Source organism: Pseudophryne corroboree, chromosome 2 (genome assembly GCF_028390025.1).
Source record: "Pseudophryne corroboree isolate aPseCor3 chromosome 2, aPseCor3.hap2, whole genome shotgun sequence".
Taxonomy (NCBI): Eukaryota; Metazoa; Chordata; class Amphibia; order Anura; family Myobatrachidae; genus Pseudophryne; species Pseudophryne corroboree.
Window position 1 is genome coordinate 875,784,795 of NC_086445.1, and position 22,089 is coordinate 875,806,883.

Genomic DNA, 22,089 nt, shown 5'->3' on the forward strand with positions numbered 1-22,089 from the left:
ATCTGCATTTATAGTCCTTCTTATCCTCTGATAGAAGTGCTGTTATATGAACGGACAAGTGATAGGCACTGAAGATAGATGTCTCTCTCTTATATAGCCGTTCCGGAAAGATATAAGGTCGTTTCAATTGGTGTGTCTCTTTAGCATCTTTTTAATTATGTCCAGATAGAACCAGTGGATCCAAGCATATAGGTCTGTATTGGGGCTCAACGCGTTTCCGTGTGGAAGTGCACCTACGCCTTCCTCAGGAGCACAGTAGTAGGGGCACTACTACTGTGGACTACGATTGGAATGGTAATTTGTGCCGAGCGAAGCGGCAGCGGAGCGAGGCACCATGCGAGGGGACATGGTGCACTAATTCGGCTTCCCAGTCACTGTACGCAGAAAACAACACAAAAAACAATCAAACCTCATGTCGACCTTTTGACCTGTCGACCTAGCACACGTCGACCTAGAAACCCTGTCGACCTTCAAACCCTGTCAACCTATAGTGGTCGACCTAAACATTGTCGACCTAGACACTGTCGATTTGATGATCCACACCCAAATAAATATATTTTTATTTTTTCAAACTGCAGTATATTGTTTCTTTTCTTAAAACCCTAGCGCTACTATTCATTTTATATTTTATATTTATTTTATTATTTTATGCACTTGTGTGAGAGGTGCGGGGGCCTGCGGGTGCGTGTGGTGGTGCCTGCTGCCGTGCAGGTGTAGACTCGGTACTCACCAGGCGCCGCTCTCTCTCACCTTCAGGTACCGGTACCTTCAACGGACCTGGAATTCTTCAGTCGGATCCGGACACGGCGATTCCCTCTCGGAGCTGACCGACGACCGAGCTGAGGAGAGAATGGTCTACATTAAAGGGGGTATCGACCCTGCTTCCGGTGGAACAGGGGATACCCCAGGGGTGGCTGCGACCTTCACCGGCTGGGTGAATGGTCATCACCGGCACAAAGCCTCAGCTACCCAGCTTTCACACACTCGCGCTTTCGCACGTAGTGTGATGAAAGGGATTCTCACGTCCGTGAGCAATCCTAACTCCGGCGCTCGGGGACAAACAAGGGACAGACGTACACGGATGCTACTCACCGTCACAAGTCTTGCACTCCGATCTTCTCCACTTACAGGTCCCTGTAAGGAGGCAAAGAGAAACAGCCGTGCAGGGCCAAGAACTACCCTAGTGTGCGTCCGCTACACTAGCTACATAAACAGAGCCCTCAAACTAGCTCGTGTGGGTGGTGCGACACAACTATGCACAACTTACACAACACATACACTTTGCCCTGCACGGTAACAACATATATCACACTATCGGAGTTACCACATAAAACGGTGCTGTCCCTTTATCTACCCGACTCAGAACACCCAGTAGTGGGGACCGCACAGCTCACCCACCTACCGTACTCTCAGGGTGGCCTGAGCCTAACGCCCAGTGTCACCTTTACTCACCTCGGGGAAAACACTGCTTTGATGGGCCTAGCGCCCCCTAACTGTCCACAGGCCGGAGGCCTGACTTTGTCCACGGGCCTAGCGCCCGCCTACCTTGCTGCCCGTTGGGTGACCTGGGCCTTGTGCCCAAGGTCACCTTATCGTACCTATTTGGCCAAAATCCACTAGGGCCTAATGCCCTCTAATGCTCCCACAGGCCTAGTGCCTGACCGTGCCCCTCGGGCCTAATGCCCGCCTAACTGCGCCCACAGGCCGGTGGCCTGACTATACTTATGGGCCTAGTGCCCAACCTGCGCCCAGGCCTAGTGCCTGCCTATTTGCCCCCACGGGCCGAGAGGCCCGACCAAATGCCCACGGGCCGGGAGGGCCCGACTACATGCCCACAGGCCGGGAGGGCCTGACTGTGACCACGGGCCTATTGCCCGAACACCCGGTGGTCTAGGGAGGGGCGGGTACAGGGGCGCCTGATAAGGGCCTACCTGACCCGCTGGGAGAGGCACCAGGGGGGAGCTTCGGCAGCCCTTTGCTTCCCACCCCTGGTGACCCCTCCGGCGCTGTTCTTTAATCTTCGGCCGCTGGCCCGTCCTGGCCAGCGGCGCCGCCGTCGTCGCGCCGCGTCCAGCCGCCGCTGGACATCTTCTTCTCTTAGCCCGTCTTCTTTCTTCTTGCCGCCGGGATCTTCTTTCCTCTTCGCGCTCTTCTGCGCGCGCGCCCTCTTCGGCTCGGCCTCCTGCTCCCCGTCCCGCCCGGCGTCTGACGTCAGACGCCGGTGGCGGGGCCTATGACGCGGCGAGCGCCGATTGGCTCGCCGCGTCTCTCTACGATTGGCTGCCGCTCCGGGAGCCGCGATTGGCTCCCGGAGGGCGCCAAGATTCAAACGCTGCGGGCGGCGCTTCTGATTGGCGGCCCGAGCGGCGCCAAGTTCAAAGCGCCGCCGCGCCGCTCCCCGCCGCCGCACACTCCGCGCTGGGGACAGACAAGCTGCCCCAGCGCGGCCCCCAGTTAGGGACAGCAGCATGGATGTGCCCACAGGGCACATCCTTACATTTACATTGCATTTGGTGTGCTTTTCAGACATTGTGGTGCTTCGGAAAATCTCCTTCATGCATTTAACATACCACAGTGCTTTGCCAGCAGTCATAGAGCTTGATTCATATTTGTATGCAAACCCGATGCTTTGACTACAAATACGCTGTTTGGCGGTCCGCGCATGTGCAAGACCCGTTCTGCACTTGTGATGTCGCTCACAGTCCCTGTCAGCCGCAGCATGATTGACATGTTGTAGCATTTGAGGCTCATGTTACCTGGTTTGTGAAATATTAATAATTGTCATGATTGGCCAGCTGATTCCACAGATACGTCAATCTGAAAATCGCTGCCAGTGACTAATGGGTTACTTCCAAAACAGTAATTGCCGCCAACAAGAGGAATTTAGTCAGAGCCGGCCATAGGTATAGGCAAACTAGGCAATTGCCTAGGGCATTTGATATGCCTAGGGGCATCAGCAGCTTCTGCTGATTAAAATGATATGCAGCATGCCTATATTCTGTGTGTAGCATTTCATATGCAGATACAGCCACAGTCTCACACAGTATATAGGCATGCTGCATATAATTTTAATCAGCAGAAGCTGCTTGTGCATCCTAGCCACATAGCAATGCAAATACGATGCATTTTCATCAAAAAAGGTGCCAGATGTTAGCATTGAGGCAAGATTTATAAGGACACATCTGTATCTGTATCCAAGCAGAGGCAGAGGTCACAGTGTTAGAGGCACTGTGAGTGCTGTGTGCGTGTGCGTGTGTGTGTGTGTGTGGGTTGGTTGTGCAGTAGTGTTCGGAATATGTGTAAGGAGCATTATGTGTGTCATGTAAAAATGCATTAATAATGTGCAACATATGTGTAAGGGGCACTATGTGTGTCATTATGTGTATAAGGGCATTACTAATGTGTAGCATTATGTATATAAGGTGCTCTACTATGTGGCGTTGCGTATAGAAAGGGCACTACTGTGTCATCTAATGTGAATAAAGAGCAATATGGTGTGGTGTAATGTGAATAAGGAGCAATTCAGTGTGATGTAATGTGAATAAGGGGCTCTACTGTGAGGAGTAACGTTTATAAGGTAAAGTGATACTACTGTTGGATGTAATATGAATTATAGACACTATCGCATGATCAAATGTGAATAAAGTTGCACTACTGTGTGGCGTAATTGGAATTGGGGGTACTATTGTGTGGCCATGCCCCTTCCCAGCAAAAACACACCCCTTTTTGGGCTGTGCGGCAAATGTGTGAACTGTTCCTATTTAAAATATAGGGGGTACAAACACCAAAATGAGGACTGCTATGGGTGAGGGGTGATGGTGCTGGGAAAGAGGTGCAGGGTCAGAGGCGGAACCAGCGGTGGTGCTAGGGGGCACCAGCCAAAATCTTGCCTAGGGCATCATCTTGGCTAGGGCCGGCTCTGAATTTAGTGCTCTGACACTAGGGAGGTAATTCAGACTTGATTGTAGATGTGCTAAATTTAGCACATCTACAATCACTTTCACAGACATGTAGGGGGATGCCCAGCACATGGCTAGTCCGCCCCGCATGTCTGGCTCTGCCCCCCCCCCCCCCCCCCCACCACAGGTACAAAAGCATCGCACGGCGGCGATGATTTTGTACCTGAAGAGTAGCTCCCTATCAGCGCAGCTCCTGCACGCTGGCAGGGAGCTACCCGTCGCTCTCCAGGTCGCAGCGGCTGCGTCTGACGTCATGCAGTCACGGCCCGCCTCCTCCCGCCCAGTGGACACGTCTGCCTGTCAAGCAGGCAGAGGCGATCACTGGGCTGAGATGGCGACCGCATTTCTGGCATGCGCCATCGCACTGCACAGCAGCAATCAGGTCTGAATTAGCACCTAGGAGCCTTAGCTTCTACCAGCATACACCATCATTTATATTTCACAAACCAGGTAACATAAGCCTCACGGGGTATAGGTCTCAGAACACAGAAAATCAGAACTAGAAATTAGTATTCAATTTCAAGATTAACTTCAGAGTTTACAGTTGGAAAAAAATACAGTGACAAGCATATATAATTATGTTAAAAGTACACACATATCTAGGACAGTATCAGATCAAATAATAAAAGGATAAACAAACCCACATTAGAGTCACATGAGAAACGGTCGACACAACACCCACCGCGCCAGATACTGCCCTCTTCCCTCATGTGCTTTTCCATCTCATACTTAAACCAGCTTCTACTCCATACTCCCTTTGATGGCACCAAATCCCTCAGTTTTCAGCCACCCTAATACTTATTTCAGTGTCGTCTGCTGACGCAGCTATGTTTATATACCCTGTACTTGTCTCCCACTATCAAAATAGTGACTTAAAATGCGAACAGACCATGATCACAATGCAGCTGCTGTTTGACTGACAGGAAGCCAGCGTTTCTGGACGGAAACCCGCCATTTTCTGGGTGTGTCTGAAAAAAACGCAGGCGTGCCCAGGCGTTTTTAAGGAGGGCCTCTGACGTCAGTGATGACCACTTCCAGACTCTTGTGTAGCAAAAATTGTGGAAGACCTTGCCTGGTGCAGATAGGAAAAAGCTTTGATGTTCCGGTAATTGCGTATGATTTTGCGATCAGCCCGCATATTGCGATGCATTCGTAATTTTTACGATGTGCATTTTTCTCTATTTCTGGGCCATAACTATTCGATTGCAGTAAACTGATTTTTAGCAGAATCTGCATTCCTTACTGAATTAGGTCCTAAATACACTGTTGCCAGTATACTTGCTAACAATTGAAATGAAGTTCAGGGAACTGTAGCTCCTGTTGGTAGTAGTATTGCCCGAATTGTAAAACAAAGAAAGTGTCAAAACAACATTAAAAGTTGCTAGAAATGACCATGATTAGCAGGAGACTGAGCCTTGCGGGACAGTATGGTCAACCTGCTAGATAGATCACTGTGTGTGATTTGTTAGGGTCTCCTGCTCTGTGCTGCCACGTCGTCATGGCAACCGGGAGACAAGTGCTAGCGGAGTAACCTGAGCGTAGCTGATACTCCGGTTCGGGTATTTTGCTGTGCAGTGGTTACAGGCTCTGTGCACGGCAGGGGATCCGGTGCTGGTTTTTGTGCTCACAGTCTGTGATGTCTGAGTGGGGCGTGGACAGCACCTGCTATATAAACCCTCTTCTCAGGTTAGGCAGATGCTGCTGAATCTTTGTTGGTTAGTCAGTTCCTGAAAGCTAGCTAGTACTGTGTAAACTTTGTATTTGTTTGTTGCTTACTGCAAATAGGCCTTGGGATTTGGTATTACACTCTGCCAATCCAGACCTAGCAGTAAGACTGGAGTCAGTCGTTTAACCTGCTGGGGTTCTTTTGCTACTCTGTGAACCTAGCAAGTTTGCGGCTGTATTCTCAGACTTGCCTGCCAAAATCCTTTCTCACTGTGCAAGGTGTTCAGGTGTCAGTTTAGTGGCAGTAAGCTGAACCAGTGCACTGCAAGTGAGGACTAGGATTGTGGAGACTCTCCTTGTGTCTATTATTCCATCTCTGACCAAGGAGTTTACTGCCACACCCGTTGGTAACCCTTTAGGGTTTTGCTGTTGCCCTTAGCAACAGCATTTCGGGTTCTCTACGTATTAAATCACTACATCTCGCTTCTTTCCATCTGAGCATTCCTAATACTAGGGAGACACCCAGTTTCTTAGCCTTTGGGCTTCTCTGTTCACTTTGTGTTTATTTTGTTACCCTATCACCTTCTGTGTATGTAATGTCATATTCCCCAGTCTGTCTGTGAGTTCATTTGTTTTGCATCCCTCACCGTTCAGACACCAGTACATTCCTGCTGGCACTGGTGTGCATAACATATTCAGCAGCCTAATACTCCTGTTGAAATTTTGTGGGAATATGGAGCATACCCCTCAAAATACTTTGCAACAGGTGGTCGATCAGGTGCAGGTCCTGACTCGACAATTTGATGATTTGTCCATTAAAATGCACACCTCGCAGGCCGCTGGCGGAGCTCCCGCAGCAGCAGTACCTTCAGGGGTTAAGGAGCCGAAAGTAAATCTCCCGGATCGTTTTTCTGGAGATCGCTCGCAGTTCTTTTGTTTCAAGGAGAGCTGCAAGCTATATTTCCAGCTTAGGCCTCAGTCTTCTGGGTCGGAGATTCAGCGGGTGGGCATAGTGATTTCCTTGCTACAAGGAGACCCACAGGTCTGGGCATATGGGTTGCAGCCTGACTGTCCGTCGCTTAAAAGTGTTGATGCTTTTTTTACGGCACTGGGCATGTTGTATGATGACCCTGACAAGACGGCCTCAGCCGAGGCTCAGATTTCGATCCTTTAGCAAGGGCGAAGGGCAGTTGAGGTTTATTGTACGGAGTTTCGGAGGTTGGCCCATGATACCCAGTGGAATGACCCAGCCCTGAGACACCAGTACCGAAGAGGTCTTTCTAACCAGTTAAAAGACCAACTGGTACAATATCCCTTGCCTGATAGCTTGGATCAGCTCATGCAGTTATCCATTCGGGTGGATAGACGGCTGAGAGAGCGCAGGCTTGAAAGGGAGACCGAGGTTCCCTTCTTTCCCAAGGGAACCTCAGACTCTGAGGAATTTTCCGAGGAGCCTATGCAGATTGGGGCTACCCGCCTCTCCTCGCGTGAGAAGACGCGGAGGAGACAGCAGGGGTTATGTTTGTACTGTGGGAATAAAGGTCATGTGGTAGTATCATGCCCAGAAAAGCCGGAAAACTTCAGGGCCTGAGGGTGATGGGAAATATCCTGTCAGGTCAGAAGTCGGAATTTCCCAAGAAGACTTTTATCATTCCGGTGACCTTGAAGATCCTCGGTCAAACTGTCAAGACTGAGGCCTTTGTGGACAGTGGGGCCGACGGGGTTTTTATGGACCGCCAATTCGCCCTGAAACACTCTGTTCCCTTAGTACCCTTGGCATCGGAAATTGAGATTTGTGGGTTAAACGGGGAACCATTATCCCAGGATAAAATTACCTCTTGCACTAGCCAGATTTCTTTGTTTATTGGAGCCACACACTCTGAAAAATTGTCCTTTTATGTGACTGTCTGTACTTTTGCCCCATTGGTGTTGGGGTTACCCTGGTTAAGGGCCCATAATCCTCAATTTGACTGGGTCTCTGGGGAGATTCTTAGTTGGGGTACTGATTGTTTCAGGAGTTGCTATCTAGGGCGGTGTGGTGGCCCTCGGTGGCTAGGGATGTGGATCAGTGGGTTCGGGCATGTGACATCTGTGCCCGAAATAAGACTCCTAGAGGGGTTCCTGTTGGCCCATTACATCCACTCTCTATTCCATCTAAGCCATGGACCCACATTTCAATGGATTTTGTGGTGGACTTGCCCAAATCCTCGGGGATGACAGCCATCTGGGTTGTCGTTGACAGGTTTTCGAAGATGGCGCACTTCGTTCCATTGGTTGGGCTGCCATCGGCCAGACGCCTGTCTGAATTATTTATGCTGCATGTTGTGCGCCTCCACGGGTTGCCACTTGATGTGGTCTCTGACCGTGGATCCCAGTTTGTGGCCAAATTCTGGAGGGCATTTTGTTCCGATCTCCAGATTTCTGTCAGCTTGTCGTCAGGCTACCATCCGCAGTCTAATGGGCAGACTGAAAGGGTGAACCAGTCCTTGGAGCAGTTCCTCAGGTGTTATGTCTCCAAGTGTCAGACTGACTGGGTGGCTCATCTGTCCATGGCGGAGTTTGCCTATAACAACGTGGCTCACTCTGCTACAGGGATCTCTCCCTTCCTTTGTGTGTATGGGCATCATCCTAAGGCCAATTCTTTTGACCCCCTGGACTCCACGCCTGGTGGTTCCTCTGTGGTTTCGGTCCTTAGAGGTATTTGGAGGAAAGTGAAGAAAGCCCTTGTGTCTGTGTCATTAGTGACCAAAAGGGTTTTTGATAAGCGGAAAAGACCCTGCAGCTTCAAATTAGGAGACTTCGTCTGGTTGTCTACCAAGAATTTGAAGTTGAGACAGCCATCTCATAAGTTAGGCCCCCGGTTCATCGGTCCTTATAAGATCACTAGGGTTATCAATCCGGTGGCATTTCAGTTAGATCTACCCCGTTCTTTGGGTATCAATAAAACATTTCATTGTTCCCTTTTAAAACGGGCGATTAGTAATCCTTCTTCCAGTGGAAGACCTTCCCCTCTTCTGATACGTGGCCAGAGGGAGTTTGTTGTTGAAAGGATTCTTGACTCCAAGATGGTTCGGGGTCGGCTGTCATTTTTGGTGCACTGGAAGGGGTATGGCCCGGAGGAGCGGTCGTGGGTGCGCAGTTGTGATCTTCATGCCCCCAGACTGGTACGCTCTTTCTTCTCGCAGTTCCCCGATAAACCCGGTGGTAGGGGTTCTTTGACCCCTCGTCAGAGGGGGGGTACTGTTAGGGTCTCCTGCTCTGTGCTGCCACGTCGTCATGGCAACCGGGAGACAAGTGCTAGCGGAGTAACCTGAGCGTAGCTGATACTCCGGTTCGGGTCTTTTGCTGTGCAGTGGTTACAGGCTCTGTGCACGGCAGGGGATCCGGTGCTGGTTTTTGTGCTCACAGTCTGTGAGGTCTGAGTGGGTCGTGGACAGCACCTGCTATATAAACCCTCTTCTCAGGTTAGGCAGATGCTGCTGAATCTTTGTTGGTTAGTCAGTTCCTGAAAGCTAGCTAGTACTGTGTAAACTTTGTATTTGTTTGTTGCTTACTGCAAATAGGCCTTGGGATTTGGTATTACACTCTGCCAATCCAGACCTAGCAGTAAGACTGGAGTCAGTCGTTTAACCTGCTGGGGTTCTTTTGCTACTCTGTGAACCTAGCAAGTTTGCGGCTGTATTCTCAGACTTGCCTGCCAAAATCTTTTCTCACTGTGCAAGGTGTTCAGGTGTCAGTTTAGTGGCAGTAAGCTGAACCAGTGCACTGCAAGTGAGGACTAGGATTGTGGAGACTCTCCTTGTGTCTATTATTGCATCTCTGACCAAGGAGTTTACTGCCACACCCGTTGGTAACCCTTTAGGGTTTTGCTGTTGCCCTTAGCAACAGCATTTCGGGTTCTCTACGTATTAAATCACTACATCTCGCTTCTTTCCATCTGAGCATTCCTAATACTAGGGAGACACCCAGTTTCTTAGCCTTTAGGGTTCTCTGATCACTTTGTGTTTATTTTGTTACCCTATCACCTTCTGTGTATGCAATGTCATATTCCCCAGTCTGTCTGTGAGTTCATTTGTTTTGCATCCCTCACCGTTCAGACACCAGTACATTCCTGCTGGCACTGGTGTGCATAACATGATTATAGGTGTAGGGTCGATATCCTCACTAATTCACAATGTAGTTTAGCCGGACAGCGGAAAGGTCACTCACCCCAACATCAAGTAGTAAACAGCTGGCTTTGAAGGGAGAAAAGTTCTGGTGTTGACGGGTTGTTAGGAGCTTGCAGTCACTGTGATATCTCGTTGGTAGAATCCTTACAAGGTGCTTCAGTGGAAAACAAGCTGGTCAAGCTGGGCAGACGACAGGGATACTGCTAACACTGCAGTTTGCTCAACACATACACCTCCTCGTAGCGCGTAAGACACTATTGGGCAGTGTTGCTGGCAAGCAATGTCGGCATCATTGGAAGCTGGAGGCATGCTGAGTGTTTGTTTGTAAGTATGTTATGTGTACAGTATTTATGCTATGTACGTGCATCTGTATTTATGAATGCTATTTGTATGCATACCTACCAACATCGTGGATCCTTAAGTGAAGGGGCGTGGCCTAAGTTTAAAAGGGGGTTTGGCTTTGCAGGAATGCTGCGATCGCAAGCCATGCCCCTGTTTTCATCACTGTGGGGGCATGCCCAGTGCTCTGTGAGCTGCTTTCATGCCCCCACTCCCCCTGTCTCTGTTATGGATGCTGTGCACATGCACAGCCCCCCCTGTTTTCCCCACAACGCTGCGTTGCCACCCCAGACAACCCCGCGAACGCCTCTGCTTGTCAGGCAGTGGCATTCACATTAGTGAGATGTGATCACATCTCCCTTGCCCACGCACGAGCAGTGTGGGCCCTGCTTGTGCGCACTTCGCATATATTCGTCGAGATGCGATTGCATCTCCGTAGCAACCCATGCTGAGTAGGGTCCTAAATTCTTGTTCATTTGCCCTACTGACAAACGTATCCACTCCACCTATACAATCAAGCGCATCTTGATAATTAGTAGCTAATGCATAATCATGGAGACAAGGGAGATTGATATCCGAATTTGTGGGGACTGCTGCAGCTTAAATATGCATGAAATAATTGTCTGCTTATTAGCCCCAAAAAGGCCATAGTTATAGTATGAGAGTCATGTATGATGAGTACAAACAGAAGCATCTGCATGGGGTAGAGAAGATGGGGGAAAGAAGTGGTAGTGGCCTAAATAAGAAATAGGGTGGTGCTGCCACTTCTGAAAATCAAGTATCACTTGCTGAAATTTTTTTGGGAAATTGGCTGAGTATAATTGAGATCAGTGGCGTATTTATAATGGGTGCAGTGTGTGCGTTGCACATGGGCACCTCAGGGTCTAGCGTGGCCCACACCACACACCCAGCACCCATTTTTTTCAATACTTACCGCCGGAGTCCATCGCCGGTATCAGCAGCGTTGCAGGAATCACCTGGAAAATGGTGCGGAGGCCATTTTTCCGGTGTTTCGCTCATGCGCAGTAAGAAAATCTGTGGGAAAATGGCCGCTGCATTATTTTCCCAGAGACCTGAGCATGTGCACTAGACTGTGATTGGCTAGAGTGTGCTCTAACAAACTCCTCGCATATAGATTCCTTGGGGTCAGTTAATTAATTTAATTCAAAACAGGTGATGAATTGTCATTTGCTTCCTTTCATTTCAGATATTAATTCCAACCAGCCAGATTGGGACAGATGGTCTGCCAGATAATTGTATAGTGCAGTGATCTCCAACCCGTAGCTCGCGAGCTACCGGTAGTTTGCCGTAGTATTTTTGATAGTTCACAGAGCGCACGGGCTTGGGCAGTCACTGGCACTCCTCCTCCCTTCATTTTTAATATGGTGCCGGCTGTCAGCCAATCAGAGCTCATGGACCGGCAGTGGCAGCACCTGATTGGCTGCCAGACCGCAAGTTTTGATTGGCTCACTTACCGGCACCATATTTTAAATGCCCGCCGACGACGACTCTGTCACCCTCACCGCAGCCGCTCTCCGGACTTCACAGGATAGGCGCGCGCTGCGCTCTCCTCCCCTTCCGTCCCTCATACAGTAGTAGCAGCACTGGTGGCAGTAGAAGAAGCCAGCAAGGGTTAGCACTGTGTGGGGCACTGTATCGGACACTGCGGGGAGGTGTGTGTGGGAATTTATCTGGCACTGCGGGGGCATTTTAAATGACACTGGGGGGAATTGTTTCTGACACTAGTGGGGGCATTGTAACTGGCACTGCTGGGGGGCATTATTTGTGCATCTGGCACTGCTGGGGCATTATTTGTGTATCTGGCACTGCTGAGGGGCATTATTTGTGTGTCTGGCACTACGCGGGGGGCATTACTTGTAGTTGTGAGGTCACACCCACTTTTGCAGGAATGCACGCGCATTGGGGGGGGAGTGGGGGGGGGGAGCTCCTTCAGAGGTTTTATTTTCCGAAAGTACTCACACCCCAATTAAGGTTGGAGACCACTGCTATAGTGTATGCCCAGATGAAGTTCTGCATGATGTTTTAAAGTAGCATTCATTTAAAAGGCAAAACCATGTTGGTACAAGGTTTCTCGACACCCTAGGCAAAACTTCAGCCTGCTGACGCCCACCTCTCTTCCCAGTTATCCTTAATTTTGTGATAAGCAGACTCAGGGCAGCCCCACCAGATCCTGGCTGGCTAATGGTAGAGCCGGCCCCGGGTGCCAGAAAGAGCCCCAGAACGATTTGGTAGTTGCTCTTTCACATGTAAATTCAAATGCAAATTTGAAGCCTACTCTAAATTTCCTGCCATAATTACATAATCATACAGAGCCGGCCGCGCTGCAGGTAGTCATAACAAACACTTATTCATGTGGTTTGCCTCAGCACAGCTCCACTACACACAGCAGTTGTGAAAACAACACAGAGATAATTTAGTCCTCTTGGCACCACAGACATTTGTATTATTGAAGCTTTAGCAAATGAGCCGAAATACTGTACAAAAAGTCTGAACAACATCATCTGCAACCTGACATGAAGCTGGCATTGGTCCGTGACCTTAAATAGTGGCTTAACCCAGATTTATTATTAACCTTTTGTCTGCTTACTGCTCTCCTAAGTATGTGGAAGAAACTCTTGCCATGCATTGCTTGCTACATCACAGCTCAGGGATGGTTAATTAAAGAACAGGTTCACGATAAAGTGAGCTTTTGCAGATACTCCTGTTTAATCTTGTGCCTTTTATTACCAGTATAAAAATAGATATCATTCCCAGAGACTTGGGGCTCCATGGAGAATGATGACGAATAGAATAGGACGGTGTGGTGGTTACTACACATTCACAGTAGTAAAACATATCAGCAAAGGAGTACCAGGCCTTACTTTTATTTCACTTGTGGCAATAACAGAATCTCGCCCCTCCTGCATCTTTCATCCTATTTTTCTCTTCACAAATGGACTAGAAAGCTATAACAATGCCCTGGACTGGTTCGGCTTTAAAAATGAGAATTGGCCCTTTTTTATTTAGGTTGTCTATTTGGATGGACCTAAAATTATATGGGGAAAAAAATATTTAAAAGGATTTTTAAGAAACAGGAAAAAAGCATAGTCATTTCATACTTTTAACATTAGCATAAAAACACAGTACTTTATTTTAGCTAGTTGTGGGGGTGGGAAGGGGGTGACATGTAAAAATCCATAGTTTTCGGGGTCACTGAGATGAATAGTGACACTCTCGATGCCGGTAGGGGTAGTGAACTTATACTTGAAGATGGGCGCAATGAAAATAGTTTTATTACGTCAAGATTTCCATGCGGGCAAAGCCGCAGCCAAAAATGTAGTGTATACAGTATATATATTTATATATATATATATATATATATATATATATATCGAGAGAGAGAGAGAGAGCAAATACCACTGACTCATCACAAAATCTCCTGAACCATAAGGACATTTGGACAGTAGTTTGCCTTTGTGACGCAGGCACCCACTAAGAAGGGATTTTTCAAAATTAGGGGTTATAAGGGGTGAGATGATTATTGGAAATTCCCCGTTCACAGAGGGGAGTCATGGTGACGGTGACACCAAGTCGCAGATGGGGGGAGGACACAATGCTCTGTTCCTGGAAAGCTTGATAGTCAGCAACTGCTTATCTGCTGTGTAAAGGGTACCAACAGCTCTCCCAGTGACCTTAAGTGTTGTGCAAAAATCTTTACCTTTTTACCTCAAAGGAGGAGCCCTAAGGAGAGCGAGAAGCTAAGCAAGGAGACCTAAGGCCCCTTGAAATAGAGTCAGCCTGCAAACCTTACATATTTAATATACAGCGGCCGGAACTTAGCCTGTCGTCCCAGCATTTACAGCACTGAGCAGAGCAGCATCAGAGGCGGGACGGGGCAGAGAAGGAGGCGGATTATTCTCCTCAGCACCAGCATTTTGACAGCATCAATTCCGTAGCGAAGCACGGGTATTCAGCTAGTATATAATAAAGGACACTGAAAAAATATACAGTGCACATAGCTGAGATTATTTTGTAATACAAGTCAGACTAGTCACGTACAATTTTTTAGGGAAATAAGCTATACTTGCCGATGGAGGATGGCATCATCACTCTCCATTCAAGGTCTCGCTTGCTGGAGCCGGGTGGACGCTGCTGTGAGCGGCGGATGTGACATCTTCCTGCTCTCCCCGTCTGGCTGCCCGCGGCTCTCACCGTGACTGCTCCCGCATCTCACTTCCACTTTTTTTACATTGACATTTTCTACATTGAGGTGATACTAAAATAATGTAAAAAGGGTGTGAAAACACCCCTTTTCACATTATTTTAGTAAAAATAATGTTAATAAACAGACCTCTAAGTCCTTTTCCACATAATTAGTGTTTTTGTGTCTTATTCAGAAACTCAAAGTCCAGCAACTCGAGATAATGTCATTAGTAACAAAAAATTCTATAGTATATCTTAGGTTCACAGCAGTTTGTACTTCAGTCTTGGAGATGCAGTATCATTGGGAGAACATACTCCATGAACTTCACATCAATGTAAATCATTTTGTGACCTATCTTTCTCTTTTTGTCTCTTCAGTTCATTATTTGCAGCTTTATGTCCAGTCCCCCAGAACTGCGTCTTTTCAATTACACATACCCAGACTGGTCTGTTGTGCTTGGTTACTGCATTGGGACATCCTCGTTTATCTGTGTTCCATTGTATATGGTGTACCGGCTGGCTACTACTCCCGGGTCATTAAAAGAGGTAATGGTGGAGATAGCAGGTGCTCTTGTAACCTTATGTCTAGGATTGTTAAGAAATTGTGGCTAAAAACATTGTTTTTGAACATGATTCATTCTGTCCTCTTGGGTCCAGTATTCTCAAAACTCTTTACGTTTTTCTAACACTATTGAAAAGAATTGTGTCACGGTAAAAAATCTGAGGACATTTTAGTATTAGGGGTCTATTCATGAAGCTGTGAAAAGTGTACAGAAGTGAGCGAGTGGAGAAGTTGCCCATGGCAACCAATCAGCATTGAAGGAACATTTATAATTTGCATACTATTCAATTGTACGGAGCAGTTGATTGGTTGCCATGGGCAACTTTTCCACAGGCTCACTTCTCCACTCTTTTCACTGCTTCATGAATAGACCCCCATATTATATAACCTACATAAAGCGAAACTTGTTATGTAAAGCACGGCTTGTGTTACTGTAATTGACAAAACAGATTATGAAAAGTTAAACCTCTATACTGTTTCAACCTAAGTTAGAATGCAACCAGTATAAACCAAGTCAAGTGTCGATGAAAGAATAAATAATGTTTCAATGTTTAATTTTTTTTAATTACAAATTCTCCAGAGCTATTCAGTTGACCAATATTATACGCCACATTCTGAGTCACATGCAGGTCCCAGTGCCGCCGCATTCTGAATGCAAATGGATTATAAACAGAATGCTAATGCAGTTATACTGTATGTACATCCTAATGAATACAAGTCGCACCGCCCCACTTTTTCCATACACAAGAACAGCCGTCACATTATCATCTGCACTTACACCTACCCTATGCTAGGTGCAAGAGATACGACTGATATAGGATTCTCCTCAGCATATGCACGACTCAGACTCTGTTGTAATTCAGGCTATACACCCAGGAGTCTGTACTGTATTTACAGCCAGTTGCTGCCCAGTTGACATGCACTAATACCCATTTCACAGACAGAGAGTAATGGGGCGAAATGCGTCTGACTCGGAGTTGCTCTGAGATGTGCAGGTTTGCTGTGACTCATGCATAGTCTGCAAAAAAATCATTGCATTTCCAAGCCCTTCTCTAGTGTACGGCCATGCGTCTGCATGTGCAAGCCCTTTCCTGCTGTACAGTCATGCATCTGCATGTGCAAGACCTTCCCTGGTGTACAGCCATGCGTCTGCATGTGCAAGCCCTGCCCTGGTGTACAGCCGTGCATCTGCATGTGCAAGCTCTTCCCTGGGGTACAGCCATGCGTCTGCATGTGCAAGCTCTTCCCTGGTTTCCAGACGTGCGTCTGCATGTGCAAGCTCTTCCCTGGTGTACAGCCGTGCGTCTGCATGTGCAAGCTCTTCCCTTGTGTACAGCTGTGCGTCTGCATGTGCAAGCCCTGCCCTGGTATACAGTTGTGCATCTGCATGTGCAAGCTCTTCCCTAGTGTACAGCCGTGCGTCTGCATGTGCAAGCCCTGCCCTGGTGTACAGCTGTGCATCTGCATGTGCAAGCTCTTCCCTGGTGTACATCTGTGCGTCTGCATGTGCAAGCTCTTCCCTGGTGTACAGCCGTGCTTCTGCATGTGCACGCCCTGCCCTGGTGTACAGACATGCATCTGCATGTGCAAGCTCTTCCCTGGTCTACAGCCGTGTGTCTGCATGTGCAAGCTCTTCCCTTGTGTACAGACGTGCGTCTGCATGTGCAAGCCCTGCCCTGGTGTACAGCCATGCATCTGCATGTGCATGCTCTTCCCTGGTGACAGCCATACATTTGCATGTGCAAGCTCTTCCCTAGTGTACAGCCGTGCATCTGCATGTGCAAGTTCTTCCCTGGGGTACAGCCGTCGTCTGCATGCGCAAGCTCTTCCCTGGTGTCCAGACGTGCGTCTGCATGTGCAAGCTCTTCCCTGGTGTACAGCCATGCATCTGCATGTGCAAGCCCTGCCCTGGTGTACAGCCGTGCATCTGCATGTGCAAGCTCTTCCCTGGTGTACATCTGTGCGTCTGCATGTGCAAGCTTTTCCCTTGTGTACAGCCGTGCGTCTGCATGTGCAAGCCCTGCCCTGGTATACATCCATGCATCTGCATGTGCAGGCTCTTATGTGTCTGCATGTGCAAGCCCTGTCCTGGTGTACAGCCATGCATCTGCATGTGCAAGCTCTTCCCTGGTGACAGCCATACATTTGCATGTGCAAGCTCTTCCCTAGTGTACAGCCGTGCATCTGCATGTGCAAGTTCTTCCCTGGGGTACAGCCGCCGTCTGCATGCGCAAGCTCTTCCCTGGCGTCCAGACGTGCGTCTGCATGTGCAAGCTCTTCCCTGGTGTACAGCCATGCATCTGCATGTACAAGCCCTGCCCTGGTGTACAGCCGTGCATCTGCATGTGCAAGCTCTTCCCTGGTGTACAGCCATGCGTCTGAATGTGCAAGCTCTTCCCTGGTGTACAGCCATGCGTCTGCATGTGCAAGCTCTTCCCTGGTGTACAGCCGTGTGTCTGCATGTGTAAGGACTGAGATGCTTACTGTGAGCACCTTTGGACACTCAAATACCGCTTGATGCCTCTTCAGATGCGACACTGTGTGTGTCTCATTAGCCACCTTGCTGTCACCTCTTGTCACCGCCCAATACATTTCTAATATATTTCAGAGACCGTGCGTCTGAACCAGTACTATGACTCTGTGAGCCTAGGGGGTCATTCCGAGTTGATCGCTCGCTGCTGATTTTCGCAGCGCAGCGATCAGGTGCAAAAACTGCATTTATGCGCATGCGTATGGCCCGCAATGTGCACGCGTGACGTACGGGTACAAAGCCCTTTGTGGTTGTGCTCAGGTTCTAGCAAAGTTTTCCTTCGCACTGATGGCAGCAAGAAGATTGACAGGAAGGGGGCGTTTCTGGGTGTCAACTGACCGTTTTCAGGAAGTGTTTGTAAAAACGCAGGCGTGTCTGAAAAAACGCAGGTGTGGCTGGGCGTTCGCTGGGCGGGTGTATGACGTCAAATCTGGACACGAATAGGCCGAAGTGATCACAAGCGCTGAGTAGGTTCAGAGCTACTCTGAAACTGCACAAAATTTTTTTGCACAACTCGGCTGCACAAGCGTTCGCACTTCTGCTAAGGTAAAATACACTCCCCAGTGGGCGGCGGCATAGCGTTTGCACGGCTGCTAAAAACTGCTAGCGAGCGTTCAACTCAGAATGACCACCCTAATTCAGATCTGATGGCAGCAGCAAATTTGTTAGCTAATAGGCAAAACCATGTGCACAGCAGGGGAGGCAGATATAACGTGCAGAGAGAGTTAGATTTGGGTGTAGTGTGTTCAAACTGAAATCTAAATTGCAGTGTAAAAATAAAGCAGCCAGTATTTACCATGCACAGAAACAAAATAACCCACCCAAATCTAACGCTCTCTGCACGTTATATCTGCCCCACCTGCAGTACACATGGTTTTGTCCACTAGCTAACAAATTTGCTGCTGCAATCAGATCTGAATTAGGCCCTGTGTTCATAGAATATGGACGTGGGGTCTGTGCAACTTAGGCGAATGTGCAGTAGAAACACATCACTCCAGTGCGTCTGACATCGGCAGTGCGTGCAACTCAGAATCAGGCCATAGTGCATACCTCCCAACTTTGCGTGAATCGAAAGAGGGACATCTGTGCGCACCGAAGGCGCGCGTCCAAAAGTAGGGGGCGTGGCCTACTTAAAAGGGGCATGGTCTCACGACAGGTGCCACGATCGCAAGCCATGCCCCCGTTTTCATCATTATGGGGGCACGGACAGCGCTGTGAGAGCTGCTGGCCGTGCCCCCTGTCCTCTCTGCCAGGAATAGACGCTGTGCGCATGCGCACAGCATCTATTCACCGCTGCTTTCCTCAGAGCGGCGAGTGACAGGGAGGGATCTCCCAACTGCCCCCCCACTCGTGGGACACTGCGACCCGCGGGTGGGACAGCGGGACAGACCGTGAAAAACGGGACTGTCCCGCCAAAATCGGGACAGTTGGGAGGTATGCATAGTGCTTTAAACATGGTTCTTCAGTGCCACTGAATTATAGTTAGATATTTTCTGTATCTTCGTTGTCTATCCAAACTATAGGCCTAATTCAGACCTGATCGTAGCAGCAGATTTGTTAGCAGATGGGCAAAACCATGTGCACTGCAGGTGGGGCAGATATAATATTTGCACAGAGACAGTTAGATTTGGGTGGGTTATTTTGTTTCTGTGCATGATAAATACTGACTGCTTTATTTTTACACTGCAATTTAGATTTCAGTTTGAACACACCACACCCAAATCTAAAACTCTCTCTGCACATGTTATATCTGTGTCCCCCCCCCCCCCCCCCTGTAGTGCACATGGTTTTGCCCATCTGCTAACAAATTTGCTGCTACGATCAGGTCTGAATTAGGCCCTATGTACAAAGCAGAAGAATACTGTTATGAAGAATATAAAGCATGAATGTTACCCAATATATTTTATCTTTTAACTCCTTAACATGTTACATACAGTATAATTGGCTTTATCTGCAATTAGGTAATAGGTCCTAGAAATATTTTCCCATATTTAACTGTACTTTTATGTCTTGCTAGCGCTTCATCAAAAGCATAACCCCAGAGACGGACACAGAACTGCCCTTGGGGGCTATCCACATGAATGCTGTGTAAGCTGGAAACGGAATCATATTCTGAATACAAACTGTGCGCACCCCACTCTATGTCTAAGGAAAACTTTTTGAAACCTCAGGCTGCTCATGGTTCATCTACCACACTGCACTGGATCACGTCTGAGCGTCACACTGGACACAGTGTCATTCTACAACATGAAAGCCCCAAGATTTCCAATTCACAAAAAGTCAATGGTCCACGCTGGAAGGTGGTTTGCATGTGTGTGTTATGGAATATTATCCGCTAAGAACAAGAGACATAAAGCGGTCATTTTTTTGATAGAAGGCAACTATAATCTTGCCTTTGTATATTCAATAAGCTCTATATCTACTAATGAAACAATTATTTTTACGCATGGAAGAATAGTAAGGAACGTTTACAACATTTCATTCTGGAACTGCTTGTGGTTAGTAACTTTATGCCTGCTCGTAAATCCCATGCTTATATAATATGGTCATGGGTGATGAACAGCCCTGAAAGAGAAATTTAGACAACCAAATAGTATTGAACAGTGAGTTTGCCCACTCACTGAGGATGGACAGAGTAACCTTAGTGCTTGGCACCTTCAGGTGGCCATTGGATTAAAGAATAATTACACCCGAGACTAAAGATTTAGTTTTGTGAAGAGATTAATGTTCTCCTTACCTTCAATCCATCATATTATATATTATATTTTTATTTTATTTTTAAAAAAAGACCGTTTTAAAAGTATACATTGGTGTGTCAGGAGGAACCTACATTAGTAACCACCAATGGTCTTTACTGTTTAGGTCCATCTTCGGTCATTATGATTTTTTGGGGGGGATAAAGCTTTATATATAAAAAAAGATATTATATTTATAAATGTATAGATGTCAAAGGTTATGCTGTATCCTCCTGTTCTATCTGTGCTGCTGAGTTTGACTTCATTGTCTTCCAGTCAATTGACAACTACAGTACTTTCAATGATTAGCCTACCCCTTTGTCATCTTACCTGGCAAACTCAGCTGTAACACAAGTCTGCATCACAGAAACAACTAGAATATACAGCAAGAATAAGATCATATAAACTATGTTTAAAAAAACAAAAATAAATTAAAAGTTACAATAAACAATTCACGAAAGAATCCAAAATGGTGGACTGCAAACTTTTCACCTGGGGTTGTAAATGTTTGGGTACAGAGAGTTAAAAGCCTGGGTTGAAGCATTTAGCTCACCTCTCGTACATAGAATTAGAGTGCTCCCATTGAAGTGCATGGTTGTACAGTTTGCATTTTGTTAAAATATGCAAAGAAGTCAACTTCATATGTCAAATGTTATTGGGAGGAAATATCTTTAATACAAAAACATATAGCGCAACCATTAGACAATAAGCTTGATTCTGGGTTTATGTTTTGGTTTTATATTGCTATTATGCAGTGTGTGTTGTATCGACATATTTTGAAAGACTTATTATTTTCACCAATATTCAGACTGACAATAAAATTTGGAGATACTGAAACTTAGGATGACTTAGGAACTCTGAACGCAGTTGTAGACTGCTCACTCTAGGGCTTATGGGGCGCATGTATGTTGGCATCGCGTATCTTGCATGAAGTTTGTGTACGTTGTGTATATACCTGTGCCTGCCTGCACCTGCAAAGGTGGATGCAGGAGGCTTGCTCTTTTGCCATCAACTGTGCACTGGATCAGTACCTCTATATTCACTTTCAGCTATCATTCAGGCTTTAGAATATACTGTAGTCAGCCATTAAAGCAGGGGTGGGAAACCTTTTTTCTACCAAGGGCCATTTGGATATATATAAAATCCTTCGGGGGCCATACAAAAATTACCAACTTAAAAATTACCCTGCCCCCCAGTAGTTATGCCCTTTAGTGGTACTGAGTGCGTGCGCCAAAAGGTGCGTGTGCGCCAAAAAATGGGTGTGGCCAATTAAAATGGGATATGATACACATATGCCCCCAATAGTGCAGTGCCAGATACACATAATTCAGTGCAGTGCCAGATACACATATGCTGCCACAGTGCCAGATACACAAATGTCCCACAGTGCCAGATACACAAATGCCCCCACAGTTCCAGATGCACAAATGCCCCTTAGTGCCAGATACATCAACGCCCCCACAGTGCCAGATACATATTGCCCCACACATGCCCCCCACCCCACTGTGCTGCTCACCGCTGCTGCTGTGTGTCAGGGGAGGGGAGGAGACCGCACCGTGCGCCTCTCCTGCCCCTTTTTGCTCCGTCCGGCAGCAGTGTGTCTGAGCTATCAGGGGCCAGGCAGGGAGGAGAGCACAGCTATGTCGGGCGGTAGTAACGGCGTGTAGGACCTCAATCCAGCCGCTCGTTCGTCAGCCAATCAGAGCTCGTGGACCGGCAGTGGCGTCTCCTGATTTGCTGCCGGTCCGCAAGCTCTGATTGGCTGACGAACCAGCGGCTGGATTGAGGTCCTACACGCCGCCATTACCGCCCGACATAGCTGTGCTCTCCTCCCTGCCCTGACAGCTGAGACACGCCACTACTGGACTGAGGGGCGGTGTGTCTCGCTGACACACAGCAGTGGGTGGGGCCGGAACAAATGACTTTG

The 22,089-nt window shown here is 47.8% G+C and overlaps 1 protein-coding gene across 1 annotated transcript in view; it reads left to right on the plus strand.

Annotated features, from left to right (window-relative positions):
• Window positions 1-21,793, plus strand: part of SLC6A4 (solute carrier family 6 member 4) — a 233,532-nt gene extending 211,739 nt beyond the window's left edge. Inside the window, exons 13-14 of the mRNA XM_063955956.1 lie at window positions 14,714-14,881; window positions 19,445-21,793. Coding sequence (XP_063812026.1) covers window positions 14,714-14,881; window positions 19,445-19,519 — 243 coding nt within the window. The 3' untranslated portion in view covers window positions 19,520-21,793. The remainder of the gene's footprint in view (window positions 1-14,713; window positions 14,882-19,444) is intronic.
• Window positions 21,794-22,089: the final 296 nt, after the last annotated feature.